The sequence below is a fragment of the Sceloporus undulatus genome, chromosome 1 (genome assembly GCF_019175285.1).
Source record: "Sceloporus undulatus isolate JIND9_A2432 ecotype Alabama chromosome 1, SceUnd_v1.1, whole genome shotgun sequence".
NCBI lineage: Eukaryota > Metazoa > Chordata > Lepidosauria > Squamata > Phrynosomatidae > Sceloporus > Sceloporus undulatus.
Window position 1 is genome coordinate 59,521,952 of NC_056522.1, and position 19,449 is coordinate 59,541,400.

The 19,449-nt window shown below is 37.1% G+C and overlaps 1 protein-coding gene across 6 annotated transcripts in view; it reads right to left on the reverse strand.

Moving 5' to 3' along the window:
* CRIM1 (cysteine rich transmembrane BMP regulator 1) overlaps nt 1-19,449 on the reverse strand; it is a 190,456-nt gene that overhangs the window by 160,162 nt on the left and 10,845 nt on the right. For 5 of the 6 annotated variants that reach the window (XM_042445932.1, XM_042445933.1, XM_042445931.1 and 2 more), the window contains exon 2: nt 13,639-13,809. The exons of the other annotated variant lie outside the window; for it this stretch is intronic. In XM_042445932.1, the coding sequence (XP_042301866.1) occupies nt 13,639-13,809 (171 nt within the window). The remainder of the gene's footprint in view (nt 1-13,638; nt 13,810-19,449) is intronic. 6 annotated transcript variants of the gene reach the window in all.

A 19,449-nucleotide genomic window follows, 5' to 3' on the forward strand; every position in this document is an offset into this window, starting at 1 on the left:
TTTTCAATAATCTGACAATCAATAAGATATCCAGTTTGTACAAAAGTCTATTAACTGATAAGATTGCTACCCACTCTGTTCACCCTCATTCACTGTGACACAAAAGATATCCACTTTAACACAGTCTGGATGATTTCTACATCTCAAGTGTTCAGGCCTTAACAGTAAATACACACAAATGTGCACACGTACATATAGGCATTAAACAAAATAAGAGTAAATAAAATAGATGGAAAGAATGTGAAGTGGTATGCAAGTAAAAGCCAAAGAAAGGCTGAGATATGATGAAGGAATGCTATGTAAGGTCAGACTGTTTTGTTCCAGGACTCCATTTGGTTTAGTTTCTAAGTCTTCAGAGAATGTGCCCATAGCTAAATGTGTGCTACATCAGAATTTGTCCCCTTTGGTGCACAGACAAAGCAAATAAGTAACCAAATGTCATAATAATTCTAAAACGTTTATATGTAGCTCCATCAGGGGACAAATGTGGAGGATCTAATCTGTAAAAAAAACTTGTTACGCTAGATGGATGTGGGTGGACCTGGGCTCTGGAAAATGTAAGACATAGCACAGGTCAAATATTCCTTAACCTAAAGAACAAGAAAGATTTTGGATTTCTTCCTCCTCCAGATTTTGGAATATTTATATATACATAAATAAGATATACGGGAGAAAGGGCCCAAGGCTAAACACAAAATGTATTTATGTTTCATATATACCATATACACATAGCCCAAAGGTAACTTTATACAATATTTTACATAATTTTGTGCATGAAATAAAGTTTGTGTACACTGAACTAATTTTGGAGTATTTCGGATTTCAGATAAGGGATACTCAACGTGTAGTATTTTTAATATGCCTTTCAACAGAGCAAACTAAACAAGGACAACTTCACTAGCAGATAACAAAACCTTCAGAAAAATATGGGGTAATCAGAACTTGGAATGTTATTTTTCAAAGTTAATGGATTACCAAAAACAAACAAACAAACAAAAATTGCTCAATATGTTAAAAGCATTATATTAGTAGTAATACATTGCTAACACATAACTTTAAATTACTTCTTTAAAATAATTTTTAAAACCCTAAAAGCCCCCAAACAACCAAACAAAAGTAATATCTGGGAAGTGGTAAGTAAATGTTATCCCAATACACTAAAGAAAATATTTTTTTTGTTACATTATTCCGTAGAAGGAATATCACTACACCCTCATTACTCAAGCAACAACAACAAAAAGCAAACTGCTACAGGTAATATGATGCTTCTTGCTCTTGGTGCACTGACGAAGTTACTTAATAATTACAAGTGCCAAAGCTTAACCACTGCTTCACTCTGAGTGCACATTCTTAGGGCAAGCCAAATGATCTGAACATTAACAGAGGAAAGTACTGGCCATTAATGGACTGTTTTGTATAGAACTATGCAACACTGATAGTTTGGAAACGGGCAATATTGTTAGAGATGTCACCAGTGGTCCACCAAGACTGGTGCACTTTTGCAGGGACTCCTCCATTTAAGAGAGGCAAAGTACTTACTACTTCAAGACGCAATATTTTCTAATCTAGCTGTGAATTGTTTTTATTTATTTTATTTTATTTACATCACACTTTTACCAATGTACATAGCGATATGAGTCAATCATGATTACAAGACTGAGGAACTCTAGTGTTCTTATTGTAGGTCACTGTTACACAGTGGTATGATTTTCTTCATCTACAGAAGTTTCAACAATAGAAGAATGTTCAAAGAGTACGTATTTAACTCAACAACAGCATAGCACATGTTTTCTAAACATACCGTTGATAATACTGTATGTACAGAGATTGTATGTATGTATGTAGAGATTCTATAGACTAACCCTGCTATAGTTTGAATTCTACCACTATTGATAATACTGTAATTCTCCAGCTCCTGCTTTCAGTTTTCTAACCAAAGTACTGCATCTAAAGAAGTGGATTTATGCTCATACTAAAATAAAAATCCATCAATCTTAAAGGTGCTGCCATATTCCTTTGTTCCATCACCCTCCCCACCTCCTTTTTATCTGTAAGAGATTAACACAGCTACTTCTCTCAAAACCTTTAGTAGTGCACATATGAAATGGTCCTTGAAATGCCTTAGTCAAGGTTCTTCAATCTGACATGCGACAGGTTTGTTGCTTCATCTTATGGTTGTATTATCTGTACAAAGAAATTTAAACTTACCAGCAGTTCTTTTAAAAGAAGTCTTCCTCTTCCTTCAGCCTACAACTGATTCCTTATACTAAGCGTAATGGCTCCACCTACCAGGAAGCAAAAGAATTGTCAATCAAGAACATCAAACGGTACCACATTGCCCGCTTTCACCTCAGTTCAGTATTTCTTCGAAAAATAAATAAATAAATAAATAAATAAATTCTCCAAAAGTGAAAGAAAAAATATTAAGTGTCACTTAGTGAAGTGAGCTCGCTAAGAAAATCTGCTAAAAGACTGGAGGAAGAGAGAAAGAATTCATTAACACAGTTACAATCTTTTATTGTTTTATATATTTCTAATCCTACTATACTACATTACAGTATTAACGGTAATAAAAAAAAGAACAGAAGGGACTAATCTATGAAGCCACAAAAAGTCTATTACCCAAGAGCTGTACAGAACTGTAAGGTTTATTGTAGGAGTCGTAGTAAGAACGGCCACACGTTTCCTTATTTGAATACAGCAGCATGCCTGCTACAGTGTAAGAAGTCATTTAACACACTACAACTATTAACTGCATCTGTGTTACAATGCAAGTGTTTTGTGAACAGTCAAATGTCCAGTATTAAAAAAAAACCTGTATACTGTATGTTCAGTCACAATAGGGCAGGTTTTACTACAAATATATTCAACTTCGTTAATGCATTTAATTTTACCACAGAGAAAACATCATGAGGATTTTTTTACATACCTATTTCTCCTGTCTTTAATGGTACAATATGAAGAAACAAAATCTCATATCCTTATAATCTTTGAAGATCACATTCTAATATTGCTTCAATTTAGGATTGGGTATTCAAGTTTACTGTCACAGGTTCTAAAGTAAAAATGCTACTGTTCTCTTAGACAAGGCAAATTGTGTGATGCTTCTTAAAGTAGGCCTCCCAATTTGGAATATAACCAGATTTTTTTTCAAAACAGCTATGAGCTGCATTGATGTATTCATATATAATATTTTAAAAGACTTTAGATCAGTGGTTCTTGATCTGTAAGAAACCCCCCCCCCCCGGGGCCACAATGAAGACCAACTCTCCTTTTACTCTCCCAAGGCATGTCAGGCTCAATCCTATGATGAAAAGTAGAGTGTGAAAAAGAAAGGAGAAGGAGGAAGGGAGGGGAGAGGTCCATTTCCCCACCAATCCAAGCAACAACAGGAAGGCTCTGCCTTCCTGCTCACTCTCGCTCTGCCTATCCTGCTTCTGCTTCCCCTGCACCCCTTGCCTTGGCTGTTCCCTCTTCAGTTCCCCTAGGAACTCTGAAAGAAAAGGGCAAAAAGGCACAACCTGCAAAGATGTTTTTGCCAAATAGGTTCCTACAGGACCAGCCCTCCTAACTTCTGGCTCTCTCCCTTCTCACCAGAGGTAAAAAACTGTGTGGTGCAGAACTTTGAGGCTACTGCTGTGCACAGAATCAGAAACAAAGGGAGATGGTGAGAGACAGGCAGGTGGGCAAACAGACCGGCTGGCTGGCTGGCTGGCTGGCGTAACATATGGCTGTGGGAACAGTAGTTCTAGTGTAAATACCTCTAGAATATTTAGAACTCTATAGAGTAACTCACAAGTATTGCTGTTCATTAGTATGCTCAGTTATCAAATGGGAGAAAAATTCACAAGAAGGTTCAAATGTACCAAGCAACATACTGTTGTGAATCCAACAATGTTATCTGTACTAGCGCAAGGTCCAGTGAACTGGTATAAATTAATTTTAAAAGTCAGTATTATACTCTTGTGTTTTTTCTACTGTTATCTCCACAAAAGTTTAAAAGCTGTGGTCCTGGATGGGATGCTGGGAAAGAGCAGATTCAGGTCCATATTGTTAGTTATAGCCCACATTTGGAGGCCTACAAATTCAGCTGCCCTGGTGTACAGTATGCCGTACAAAAAGCTGAACCAGGAATCTTGAAACTATTCCATATTCAGTGCTGGAAAAAGTGTGGAAAAAAACTCAGTCACATATAAAGTGAATCAGTCAGATCAGGACTCTGGCAGGAGGTTTTTTCCTTCATCCCTGCTGCAAACAGAACACGTATGAGAATGAGTGCAAGGTCTACTGCCTTTCTCACACATCTTGCTCTCAAATGCGCTTTGCCTCAGCATACCATATATACTTGTCTACAAGTCTAAAAAATTATGCCCAAAAATTGACCCCAAATCCCAGGTCGACTTATTTACAGGTCACTATGGAAACATGATAGCAGCTCTTTCAGATTTCCCCATGCAGTGTGGAGAGGAGTTTAGCAAGAAAGGGCCAAGATTGATTAATATTATGTTTATATAAGAGTCCCCCTCCCGCCCAAACATCTGGTTGAAATGAATGCTAAAATGATGAAGAAAAGCCTCAATGACAGTCTTTTGCCATACGCACACATTCCGAGTTGGGGGGGGGGGTCCTGTTGGAACCCATTTGGCAAAAGCATCTTTGCAGGTGTTGTCTTTTTGCCCTTTTCTTTCGGAGTTCCTGGGGGACATTGAAGGAGCCTCCAAGTTTTACCCTCAACCTCATGTATAAGGGCAAAATCCATAATTTGTCCCCAAAACCTGACTTTGACTTATACATGAGGTTGACTTATGGTTGAGTACATACAGTACTTATTATTTGTTAAGTGGGGGGGAAAAACAACACTGAAAAACTTTAAATGTAAATTGTTTTTCAGTGATAAATCACATGTATTACATGCAAAACGTCACACATACAATCCCCAATGTCTCCAATAAAGATAAGAAAGACCATTATTTAAACTTGGAATAGTATCTGCAGCCAGTGTAGACAATTCATTACAGGTAAATAGACAAAGAGTCTGACCATTTTATTTTAGAAATGTAGATAATCCTGTTGTTCTTATTTATTTTAGGAGTTGCAACCCTAGGGTCTCAATGTACCAGTGCACACCACTTCCAATGAAAACTGGGGCTATGTGCCACTGTCCAGATAAAAACTGATTTGCCCTGGTTGCTATTCATCAGTAAGGCTAGTGCTTTTTCAAAGGTGCCTTGTTTCTTTAAGTTAAGACTGTCAGCGTTAAGCAACAATATTCAAAACATGGTTACATGTATTTATTCAAAATGTTTTTATTCTACCCCAACTGGAAGTGTCCCTAGTATGCATTACAAATATAAATTAATCTGATGTTTAAACTGTGCTAGCTGTTCTAAAAGATGAACACATTTTCTTAGTGGATAAATGCAGCAGAAGTTATTTGAAAGGCTCTAGTTAAACTTTAGCAAGAGAATCTGTTAAAAGTAGTGTAAGTTACAAAAAGGCATAGAAACTAAAATTCCAATCTAGCCTTGACACTTTCATCACAACATCCAATTGGCCTCACCAGTTACTGTGTCTGTTTTTCCCCCTCCTTGTTTTTCCTCTATTATATCTGGCAAAAAAGATCATATACAAGCAAAACTTATTTTCCACATGACTTTTTGTTCCCAGAACTGACAGTGTGATTGGAATGTGAACATTTCCCTATGAGATTTAAATAGAACAATAAACTGTCTAAGCTAACCAATAGGGCAAGCTCAAAAAGCTGCACCAACAGAGCCTGGTGACTATCTTTATGTTACGATGTGGCTGAAACTGTAGAACTCAGTTTGTTTATATTAATTCAGCAGCACTCAGCAGAGTTGGAGCTCAACACAGCTCCAAAAAAAACTGGCCCTACTTCAATGACACAAGTTTGAACAACTGTTGCAAAATTACATTGATAATTCCTTTTGGCACCCTTTCTTATCAACTATATGGAATACATTTTCATACTTTTTAGTTAACCACAGCAATAAAACATCATCTTTTATGATCTCCACTAGTCATAAATTTACAACTGGACTAAATTCAAACTGCTGGCATTCACCTTTAAAATACGGGTTAAATATACTCTTAATAAATGATATTTTAGGCACTGAGGTGAAATAGTTATGATATTTGGACACTGCATCTAACCTATGGGAAAAGCATCACTTATATCTCAACATCCTGGTTATAATTTATACCCTTTATAAATTTAATAGAATGAAAGAATCACAGAGTTGGAAGAGACCACAAAGACCAGTCAATCCAACGCCTTGCCATTCACAGCCATCTGAATATTTACACTAGCATTATTTTAACTATAAATTTTATTTAAAAGTTTTTCTAGATGAACAGAAAAAAAGCATAGAGAGTCACGTTCACCTATTAGAGAGGATGAAAGATCCAAAGCAGGGCCAAGGGCAAAATATGTGGCATTTATAAGTGAAGCAAATGTGTTCAACATGTCTCCCGCATTGCAGTTATGATCTGAGTAGAACTATACCACTACACCACCCCTCACCACTTTGCATTATGAAGTCTTCTGGGGAAGTGAAAAGCTCTACCTAACCTTTGCAAGGTATGAGAAAGGAAAAAATACCCATTTACTCAACGATTGGATATTAAAACTAAATGATTTATCAGTAAAGGACAAGTTAACAATAATTATAAATGATAAAACAGAACAGCAATTTCAGAGGAAATGGCAAAGAATTAATATGCTCTGGACGTGAAATAAATCACTTGATAAAGAATCTTTATATTTAATTACAGTATAGGTATATGATGCCAGTATAATAAAATTTTGTGTCATTTTAGTTGCCCCTAGTAATGGCACTGTCCTACTGTGGATTTTTCTTCTTTTACAAACATGCACACAAAATACTTTGCTGACATTTTTCCAGAATCAAATGCAGATATCACACTGTATTTACATTTAATTTCTCTTCCTGAAATATGTTATTCAATTATGCTTATCTGCAGAGCACAGAACAAAAATGTTGCATTTGGCCTATTCGCTTTTTGCAAAACATCTGCATAAACTACCATGGAATATAAGAACCAAAAACCTGTTCAAATAACTGTGCCAAGTAATATGAATACTCAAACCCAGATGCTAGAATGTTAAGCATTTCCTTTGCAACCATATCCTCCAGCCAAAGGTCAAGCAGAATATCTGACAGTCAGTATTCTTGGTTTTTCAGAATCATGAATTCGCACATGTAGTATGCTTTGGAGAATTTGTTTGAAGTTAGATTCTTTTTCAAGAAATTATAGTTCAGCCCTGTAAAGTGAATACAAAGGGTTTTTTTTCCCCTCCAAGAGAATTATAGAGAGCCTTCCTTAAGTCTGTTGAGAATCTAGCATAAGTCCTGAAAACATGTTTAGAATCTTTGAGTTCTAAACAGAATACTATTTACCATTAATATAAACTCTTTTATTTCACTATGAATATTAGAAACAAATGTGCTCAAATAAGTGTGCCACTGGATTTAATGCTACTAGTGAAGACTTTGAGAAGATGTGTTTCTTGGATATATGATTTACTGACCTAATGAACTGTGTGATGTTGTAGTTGACAAAATGCCAAATACTGATATCAGCTCTATAGAATCAATTATTTCTCACAACTCAAACTACGCAGAATAGTGGATCACCAATTCTTGGTATTATTAAAAAAAACCAAGTATATTAATATCACCATTTCAAGACAAATCACAGTAACATCTCCCCTCTTTCTGATTCCAAGACTACAGAAATACACAACTAAAACTGACAAAAATGGGAGCACAAAAAAAAAAAAAAAACCTTAAAGAAACACAGCTGGGGCTTTCATGTCAGTGAATCTGCTGCCGGCAACAGTACATACTTTGAAAGAACTATCCAAAGTGCTGAATCCAATTTAGGGGTATAGCCTAACACCCAGCTCCTTTAAAGTTCAGACTAAAATCTGGAGTGGACTCACTTCTCTTTCCTCTCAATATGGAAGCCAACAGGTGCCACTGCCAGTACGGTATGACAAACAGAATCACATTTGTACAGGTGATGTTATAAATGTTGTAAGTTTAGAATGGTTATAGAGATATGCTAGCTATTCCACTGACAAGCTACGTCAGTAATCCAGTTCACTGGGACAGAATTTACATCTATGTTTAAATGTATCACCTAAGTCCTTACACATGCAACGGTCCCTCTACTGCAAACCTATGACCTTTCAATGTAAGGCAAAAATTAGGCTCTTTTACTGTTTTCCCCCTGTTCATCCTGGTAACTTAGCAGCATTGATTCTGGTACTGTTAATTCTGAAGTAGAGCTCTCCTCTGCCCCTGACCATCAATGGTTTGAGACATAATATTAAGTGACATAACACAATTCTAGATATTATATTAGATTAGATGCAGGAGCATTTACCTACAATATTCTTCTTCAGTTTTAATGACTTCTTTTAGGTTAATAACTTAAGCTTCAAGTATCCACAGACCTGAGATGTGTACTGCTAAAACAGGCTTTGGTTTTAAGCAATATGGTAATACTCAAATATGTTGAACAGCTAAAATATTATTAATTGTTTATAGCATGTAAGAATTTTGCATGTATTTAAAGTTCATCAACTCAGGAACAGACATTAAAAAATACTGAGCCCAATCAACATGAGCCAAAATGCCTGAAGTGAATGGAATTACATCAGACTGTATCCAAATACTATGACTTCACTAAGTCCTTGATTGAGCTGTTAATATAGTCAAAAAGCACCTAAGTGCATAAATGAAAAGATATTTTAGCCATAAAAGTAACCCTGCCCTTCTCCAATTCAACAATGTCTGATGTAAAACAGAAATACTGTTTGGTAAATTGCATTAGATGGCTTCACAACTCTTATAGTTAACAATACATGAGAGATATAATGCCAAAATTGACTGATGCACCTTCACAATATAAAGTTTGGAAATAGTAGAGGTAAAGACATTTCACACACTTGTAAAAAACGTCATCTTAAATGTCTACTTTTTGTGAAATCAAAAAGCAAACCTTTAAATACAGGGCTTGATTAAGGTCTCTGTAATATAAACACGTTTAAAATTATAGAGAAGGCTGGCCTGAGGTTTCCATGTTTACTCAGTTGTATTTCATATATACAGTCCGCCCTCCGTATTGGCAGACTCGCCATCCATGGATTTAACCATCCTTAGATGGCAAGCCCCACATTTTTCTTAATGGCAGCGTTTGTATATTCATTATGCTATCAAATTACATAAAAAGATTGTGAAGACAGTGAAATGGTAAAAATATCTAACAGATGTGAAAGTAATTTTATGATTCAGGTAAATAGAAATATCACAGCTTTTTTGTCATAGTTATTATTTGTATGTTTGTATTTTATATAGATTTGTTTATATGTAAACGAGTATGATAAGCGTAATGTTATGTGTAGAAGTTTATAAATAAAACTTTTCAGTGGTGAAAAAGTATGGCCCTCCAGATGCTGAACTACAGTTCCCAGCACTCCTCACCCTTGGCTGTGCTGGTAAGGGCTGTTTGGAGCACCAGTTCAAAAAGATCTACAGGGCTATACAATTCCCTCCCCCGATCTACATGCAACTTTGTCATATGGTGCAACCCTAATATAAACCTGTATTTCACATGTCCATATATCGTTGTCTGAATATGCAAGTCTGGTCATAAATCCATGACAGAAGAACCAAGCTATTTTATGTTAAATTGGCTATTAGGTCACTGAATGTACTAGAGATGTGACAGATCAGAGATTCTGAAATTGTAGTTCATGACCACTGCTGCCCCATCAGCTTCATTTAGGTGGTCCACAGAAGCATTTATGAGAGGAAAAAACCTGCAGCTGGTCCTATATTTGATTTTCTACTGACAACGATGAGAGACTTCACAACTGTTTGCTTACAAAAATAGCAACACCTATGAGATTACAAAGGCAAGAGACTAGTATTAAGTATTGACTTATGTGCTTTGCTTTGTAAAACAAAAAGTTATCAACTGGTTTGTCAATAATGTCCTTTCCTCAGCACTATTAACGACCTACAGGGAGGAAAAGTTTCAAAACGTCTCTGGCACATAATGCTGAAGTGCTACAATGAGTTTTTAGAAAGTTCTTTCCCTTTAATTTAGCATATAAAAGCATGTTGTCTTTACACACCATTTGTAAACTGAGAGTCAAGAACATCAAGCAGCTATACGGCCACTGAAAAGGAGCATCTGATCACTATAGTCCTTCTAAATACAGCTGCTTTCCTTTGAACAGTTATATTAATTATTGATACTTATCCAGAGATTAAAGATTATTAAACATTTTTAAGACTAGAGTAGTGTTTGAGAGAGGTGAGACAATTAAACAGTGATCAGGTAATAGAAAAAGCCTAAAAAACTCACAAATCCAAACTCAAGTTGGTCTGAAATAAATGAATAAGTTGACAACCGAGAAACACAATTTTCTATGACTGGGAAAGTGAATGTACTATTCAAAAGGAGCCAAACTTTGAATGTGTAAATACTTGGTAAGAAAAGCATTCCACCTGATCTTTCACAGTTGTTTAAGTTTGTTACAATTTTTAAAAGAGCATTAAAATAATAAACCTACATATCCTGTCATTAACATCCTGGAGAAAATAAGGTATATTTTTAACAGGTATTAGTTATTCCCACAGTTCTTCTAGTGCCTGTTATGGGCTAGGTAACTCTGAAGCTTTCAGTAAATTCCCTCTACCACTTTATAGTACAGTCACCCCTCCTTTTTTACAGGGGATCCATTCTAGACCCCCTTGCCCCATTGGCTTGAATATAGGCGCAGGGCATGCCCCATTCATTCTCCCTCCATTCGGCCCTCGCACATAAGTGAGGGATGTGGATACGAAGACCGCGATAACGGAGGGAGGACTGTATAATGCAAAAAATAAAATAAAAAGTCAAGGACCCCCTACTGCAAAATAATCAGTGATGCTTATGATGCCATTGTACCCTCTTAACAAGTAAGACTGTAGATTTCTCATTTCAATTGAAATATTAAGTATTTTGCTCAATGATTTCCTCAAAATGATACCTGTCATCTACAGAAATGAAAGGTGTTTATATATTTGTGACTTTAATCATTTGTGTGCATATGAAGGCAAAAATTCAACCATTTGAGAACACCTGGCTTTTTAAGAGTGAAAGGTAGTTTTTCTTTACTTATGGTATATAACTATCCCTTTTCACTAATCTAGGAGAAAGTAATTTAAAAGAATGTTATTTCCACATAATCATGTGTTCACCATACAAATGCCACAATTCCTGTTCAACCAGTTTCAGTTATTCAGCTACAAGAATGCAAAGAGTTGGTTAGAATGGCTTTAAAGCCATTCCTTGCAAAACACCAATGTGTCATGCAGAGTAAATCTTTTCATGTCTACTCAGAACTTTCATTTGATTCAAGTAGGCTTACTCCTGGGTAAGCAGGAATAGAACTACAGCTTTAAAATTAGTGAGCTCAGGAATCTCTTGAATCCTCCATGTTTTCCCCTGTCCATTTTTTTTCATGAATGTAGCTGGAGGGACCCTAATGTTTACAGCTAGTCTGTTTTTGTACCACTGAACAATTAAATGGCTCTAAAAGAGCATTGCGGAGATCACACATCTTGACTGGCTCTGAGTGCTCCTATCCTGCATTAGACCTCCACCCAGTAAAGATTTACCAAGGAAAACTTCTTTTCACCTTCATTTTAGAACTATTCTGACACTAAAGATCCCTTTGCCCCTTTATTATGTTTATGACAGAGGGTACAGGTCAGAACTTTTCTGTTCCCACTTCACTTCCTGCCTTTCCACTGAAACAACAGGAGACACAACCTCATCAGCATCACTTACTCACTCTCTCCCTTCTCTCCAACAGCTTTTAAGAATTAAACTACCACTTTCCCATTCCTAATAAAAGTCATTTTCGGAAAAATTCTGATCTCATCTTTGTTGCTCTCCAAATACCTAATGAAGGTGCACAATTACCATAATTAAACTATGTGACCTTGTGAACAAAACCACTTGTGCAGTTTTGAAAATGTAACAGATTCTGGGCCAGATTCAATAAATGTGATTCAATACATATTCAATATATAGACGTGAAGGTCCAGGAAGTAAAAGCCAGCAAAATCTGTTCTGTCCCCAAAAGAGCTGAAAGAAATGAACTGAATGGAAGAACTGAAAGACAGATTATGCAATATTTTAAAATGTTCAGTAAAATGTTTCAAAGCAAGATTTCATGCATTACTATTTGGCTTTTATGCACCAGAAATTGATTTCTAACCACACTCAGGACTTGATGCTGGAAAGGAATTTTCAAATGTAAATACAGATCAGATATTTGGTCTAGGAATACTCTCCAGAATTATGCCAATCATACACCTCCAACAACAAAGTGAAAAATCCTTTGCATGATACAGCATCTGACTTCTCTTCTTCTGTATTTGAGATCTCATCATCTTTGAAAGAATGCACAAAAGCGACCTATATTCAGAAATGTATTTACCAATATATTGACAAAGCTCCTTTTCAAGGCATGATCACACAAATTTAACAGTCCTCTAAAGGCAGCTTTACAAGTGGCTTTTTTTTTTCTGCGTGGTGCTACAGGCTACGTGTCCTTGTTGCTTTTTCCTAACTAGCACGAGAATGTTATAAAATGTTATATAAATGTAGGTCAAGAAATGTGTATCCACAGCAACTTCCTCATCAATATACTCATATATTTATACCTTGGTTCAACTCTGACAGTAGTTTTTAGTGTACAGTTATCTCCATGTAGAAATGCTTAGGCATTCAAAAACAAAATTGAGTAACTTTTTCTACAACCCTGCTTCTATCTGGCTTGAAAGACAGACTGAGGCAAATAAGTATTTTAGAAACATCAGGAACAGTTAAGAAGTATCAATCTCAACTAGTTTTCAACTGCTCTAAGAACTAAAACATATTGAAACAGAAGCAAAACATATTTGATTCAAAACTGAAAATTTTAATAGACTTAATCCATACTACTTCGGAAAAACATTAATCACAATGTATCTTAGATATCATTCACAAAGCTATGAAAATGAAGATGCTGACAGAATGAGAAATTCACTTCACAGCTAGCACACCTAAATTTGACAAAATAACATCTAAACATGCACCGCAGCAGAAAGCACACCAAGTCACACTTTAGAAAGAATTGTCCATGAATCTCTCGTCATACACTTTTATTTTTCTTGTACTGGAGAAGGAGATGTTTTCCAGTGATATCCTAGAACACATCTACATTTATAAGCTGCAAATGTTACCAGAAATGTAATCCTTCAGATTAGTCTCCTTTCTCCCAGTAAAAAATAACTAGTGAGCAGTTGTCTTCTTTATTCAGGATACCAAGTAAGCAACATACAGAACATCCATACACTTACAAGAGGGGGAAAAACCTTTGGGTTGCTACAGTAAATCACAAATAGAGAAACATCTCTTTTGCCAGCACTACTGCTCTAATATCTCCTTCAACATGCATGTGATAAAGTATGAAGAATTGCATTTTAGGCCTTTAAGATGATGTGCCACAAATAATTTTAAAGTCAAAACTAGTGAATACAGACTTACCTTCAATCCTTTTTAAAGCTGACAGGCAAGTATCCCGGCTTGGAAACTCAAAGGGATTACTACAGGTCCTAATAGTATCACATTCGCATTTTCCATTGATTATATTGCAGCCTGTTATGAGGTTTTCATTGCAAGGCTCAAATCCAAGAAGCTGATCATCCCAGTTTTCATCTAAAAACCAAAATGAAACAACTATAATACCAGTAGCTCATTGATTTGTTTAATTCAAGAGATCTATTTCCTCAAACACCTATACATCCAAAAAGTATACATTATACACATCTTCAGAGAGTCTTCTGTTTAACTCTGAAACAATACTGCTTGTTTATACTGCTGTACCACAATTAGGAACCTCTGTGTGAACTTAGAGCACTTCCATGTAGCATAGAAGCTGAAGCTTAATATTCTTGCTCTCATTATAAAAAAAAATGTTTCTAGCACCTGTGACAGAAGACAGACCACAAAATCCAAAACTTGGTTCATTTTCCCCTGGTAAGACTCAATTAACAACCCTCCAGAAGATATAGTTCAAAAAACAGTTGTTTTTTTAAAGAGAGACACATGTAAATAACATTGTCACTTATATTAACCCACTATGCAGTAATACAACACTACCTTCCAGATATTTCAGCCGCAGAAAAATCAAGATCTGCAATGCATTTCAGTCAGCTTAAAAATGGACACTACACATCTCATAAATTTCTGTCACCAAATATCAGCATCAACTTTCACAAACCATTCCATGAATTAGAGCTGGAATTATGATATGCAATATGAAGCTGTAATTTAATATAACACTGTGCTGAGGTTAGAAATTACTATTACAGTCAGCCCTCTGTATCCAGAGATTCTTTATCCATAGATGCTAGCATCCTCAGATTTAAAATATTTAAATAAATAATTTTCCAATAAGCAAATCTTGATTTTGACTTTTTATAAAAGGGATCATTTTACTATGCCACTATAATTAATGGGACTTGAACATCCAACGGATTCTGTTATCCATGGGTGGTCCTGGAACCAAACCATAGTGGATATCAAGGGCCCACTGAATGGTAAGAAAAATGAACATATAGGGCTGTGGGAACTCTTGGTTACATTCCCTTTTCTAGCGGGAGCAGGTAAACAAACTATAGCTGTTTGCTCTGGGGTTCATTTAGTGTTACCCAAATATGGATGAGGCAGCCATTCTGGTTTGTTTCCCTCCCACCAAATCAAACTAAAAATCTTGGAATAAAACTTGGCATTTTATTTGGCTTGTTGGAATAGAAGCAAGCCAGAACAGTTGTTATGCCCACCAACAGCACACAAAACCAATCACAGATCAACCATGCAGTAGGCGGCAGCAGATTTCTCTGGTTTCTGGTGCCACAAAAACCATCCAATTAGCTCACCTGCCCATTTTACATCATTCACTGCAGCAGTCCCAACTTGTTCCTAAAAATTTGCTCTGATCTCTCCACTCAGTTGAGAACACTACAGTTATCTCATTGAAGCATATATTGCAAAAGATATCATTTCAATATGTAAATAGGATGAAGCAGACAAAACACCTGTACTATATGCAAACACGTGTCATACAGTGTGATGTGGTTAGAGGTTATATATTTTTTTGCCACAGAGAACTGAGAGCAAGAATATAAGCTGTATTGTTTTAATATGGGGGGACTCTGATTGTGTAATTTTGTATTTTTATTATTCTGTAAACCGCCGTGATTGAAGGAATGGCGGTATATAAATAAAATCTCATTCATTCATTCATTCATTCAACTGTCCATTTTAGAGCTGATTTTTTTAAAATTAGTAACACAATAAATACAAGACATACTGGGCAAATGGACTAGGTATAGTACTTGCTGCAATTAACTTTTTTGCCTTGGAAATTCATATACAGTGGTACCCCGGGATACGAAAGCACCGCCTTACGAAATTCCCGGGATACGAAAAAAATCAATAGGAAAAAACTGTTCCGGGTTACGAAGGTTTTTTCGGGTTACGAAAAAATTTTTGGTGCTTTTCGGCGCTATTTCGCACGAAATCGCGGCTTTTCCCCATTAGCGCCTATGGCTTTTTCGGCTTACGAAGGATTTCGGGTTACGAACGCGGCGGCGGAACGAATTATTTTCGTAACCCGGGGTACCACTGTATTTAGCACTCTTTCAGGAACCTAATATTAGCATGATAAGTATTTTCTATGCTTTATTCCCTCCAGACCTTAAAATCAAAATAATTTAAGTATATATAAACGATTTAACATATTTTCAAATATTCTCATAAAAATACTTCACAGAAATTCTATTTAGTTCAACCACTATCAAGTTCTCCACACAAGAGCTTCTGAGTTTGCTAAAACAAGGATAGTCTTACCAGTTACTTGGAATTTCAGCAGTAGTGTTACTGAAAATCCACAGAATATTTTGCCATTAACTACACAGGAAGCATATAATAAGGTTATATAAACATGTTCAACAATGTACTAGCTACTGGAGGTCCCAGAACCAAACTCCAACAGATACCTAGGGCCCACTGTACTTAAGGAAATGTTCATGTATCAGAAAAGGGGAACTGAGGGCTGGAACAGACTGGCAGGAAGGGGTGGCTTAAAGCCGCCCGTGCCAAAGATGCCTTGGGACCATGGCAAACACATGCCGTGGTCCTGAAAGTGCCCTCCAGCGCCAGCCCAAATAGAAGCAGAAAAGATTTGCTCCTATTTGGGCTGAGTTTGGGCACCCCTGGCAGAACCTCCAGGCACTCCAGACACGTGTGGCATCAAAAAAACACATCCCAGAGTGTCTTGAATCCATTCCCATGTGGTTAGCTGGGTAGCTTCTGGGCATCTTGGGGGTGCATGGCATCAAAACATTGCACTCCCAAGCAGCCCAGAAGCTGGCTTTTGTGGCCAGTCTGTTGCAGCCCTGAAACAAACAAACAAACAAAAACCATGCTCATATTCCTAACTCATATACTGCACTACAGCATCGACAAATACGCCAAGCAATGTGGTTGTGACTCCTGTCCAAAAGTGCTCCCTTGAAAGAGATTCTACAATTCAAAAAGGATATGGAGAAACTGGACCATGTCCAAAGGGAGCTGGGGGTGTTTAGCCTGTAGAAGAGAAGATTAAGAGGTGATATGATAGCCCCGTTTAAATACTTAAAGGGATGCCATACTGAGGAGGGAGCAAGCTTGCTGTTCTAGAGACTAGGACTCGGTACAATGGATGCATGCTACAGAAAAAGAGATTCCACCTCAACATTAGGAGGAACTTCCTGACAATAAGGGCTGTTCGACAGTGGAACACACTCCCTCAGAGTGTGGTGGAGTCTCCCTCCTTGGATGTCTTCAAACAGAGGCTGGATGGCCATCTGTCGGGTATGCTTTGATTGAGATTTCCTGCCTGGCAGGGGCTTGGACTGGACGGCCCTTGTGGCCTCTTCCCACTCTATGATTCTATGAATTAAGTATGACTTGGATATATAGTGTCAGTTGGCTTTCTACATCGAAAAGTTGCTGCTCAACAGCCAAAATCCATCATTTAGACACACACTTGTATATTTTTAGTAAAAGGAAAGACTTCAAGCAAATGAGCTTCACGAATAGGTTCATATATATGTGTGGGTATCTGCCAGTACTTTTCCTTTGCGTGCCTCAGCAGTTTTCATCTCTGAATAACCTAATGCATATCTGAGGTACAGTAGCAACAGAAGCACCCCCACCCACTTCCCCTCATTATTCATACATTATGTTCCTTCACATTGCATCCATGACATGCATCAACATCATGAACTTTCAAACATTCCAGATACCTTAGGAGAAGAGAAGAAAATTTAGATGGAAGCCAGGAAACTGTACTTCGAAATCACAAAAACCATCAGCAAATAATGCTTTAAATATTCACTCAAATAATAATAGCCTCTTAGCAAAAACAACCTATTTAATTATGGCCTTGGGATTTGGGCTTTCCCAATAGTTTTAAAATAATTGTTTTTAAAAAGAGATATTAATATCTCTCACCTATTCTTCACAGCTTATTATCCTGTCTCCACACTAAGAATAGATCATTCATCCTGTCACTATTCACTAGCTTTCCATTACTTTCATTTGAAGCCAGGTTTTGTGTACACTCCATCTCTAGAAATCAGGGAAGGAACAGATTTAACCTGAACTACAAAATAAAGAAACAAAGCAAGACCTGGAAATGGTTGTGGGGGGTGGGGGTGCTATGACAGATTTCTGACAATTTGATCTTTTATGATTTATGAAAAAACTGAAAAGTCTCACTCCAAGTAAAAGTATCTTTTTAAAATGGGTTTAAAATGACATAGATATGTTGCTGTTGTGTGCCTTCATGTCATTTCTGACTTATGACAACCCTATCATGGGGTTTTCATAGCAAGATTTGTTCAGAGGAAGTATGCCATTGCTTTCCCCCGAGGCTAAGAGTATGTGACTTGCACAAAGTTGCCCAGTGGGTTTCATGGATGAGCAGGGAAATAGACCTTGGTCTCCATAGTCATAGTCCAACTTCAAACTACAGTCTGCCCTTGCCTTATGAGGGGGATCTGTTCCGACACCCCTCTCCCCCCATGTAAGGCAAAAACGCATATGCTCAAGACCCATTAGATATAATGGGGCTAGTACATGCCGTGTGTGTGTGCCACAGGTGCGTGCACCACTCTCCCAGCAGCTTCCGTAAAAGTTGGAAGCCGCCTATAACAAGCCTGCGTATGGTGCAGGCTCACTGTACCACAGGTCAGAGGAGTAGTATTCTAGGCAACAGCAAGGACTAGCCAATACATTTTCCAATACCTCCACAGTCTTTCACAAATGCACCGACTCTGCATGAGAGAAATCAAAAACATGCAGCAGTTCAATTAAGCAATCTGTAGGAAAACTCTAGTCTGGCAAGAAGTTGTTTCTGGAGCAACATCTCAAAAGCAAAATTAGCAAATATTATATTACATTATATATTATCACCATAACATATACATTTAGAAGCCCCTTTGGCTTTAAATTCCTCAAGGCAACCATCTTAATCCAAGTAAAAATGTTACACGTTTTTATTGCTGCAATAAGTTATTCCAATTCCAATAAGGCAACTTTAATACTATCGCTAGTATTTATCCACAAAGAAATATTCCTTTAAAATGAAAAAAAAAAGAAACTCACTACTTTCAGAGTGGGAGTGGCCAACAATTTCAAATCTACGGGAGACAAAAGTCAAGAAAAATACTAATAGAAGCAATAAAAAGAATGGGAAAAAATTATGAAGTTCATTAAAAAGGAATGCATGCAACACACAAAGGATTATTTTAGAGACAGCACAACCATGTAAACATCTACAATAGCAAGATGTTTCCCTCATGATTTCCTTTTTAAGATACATAGTTCAGTAACCATCCTTCTCTATGCACCACAAAATAAATAACTTTCCATTAAAGAATATCATGGCAACAAAGGATTAATGAACTGAGATCAGACAATCACTCTAACTGCACACACATAATACAAGATGGAAAGTAGCTGTGAAGGAACAAGTACAGTCAGCGGCTGATCCTCACATATGGTGTTATCACGGTGAAACATCAAACCAAAAAGGGCATGGGTAGCCTGCAGGATATATAGACTGAGCGGGAATATAGAGCAGTTTTCACCAGCCTGTAGGGCTGAGGGAGGGCAAAGTGTTTACATGCTCCTAGACCTTCCTCTGCCAGGGCCATCTTGGTGTGTGCCCGTTCACAATGCTGCACATGAGGGGCATCATAACGGCGCATTGTGGCAGTTATGGCACCCCTTCTACAGCGCAAAAAG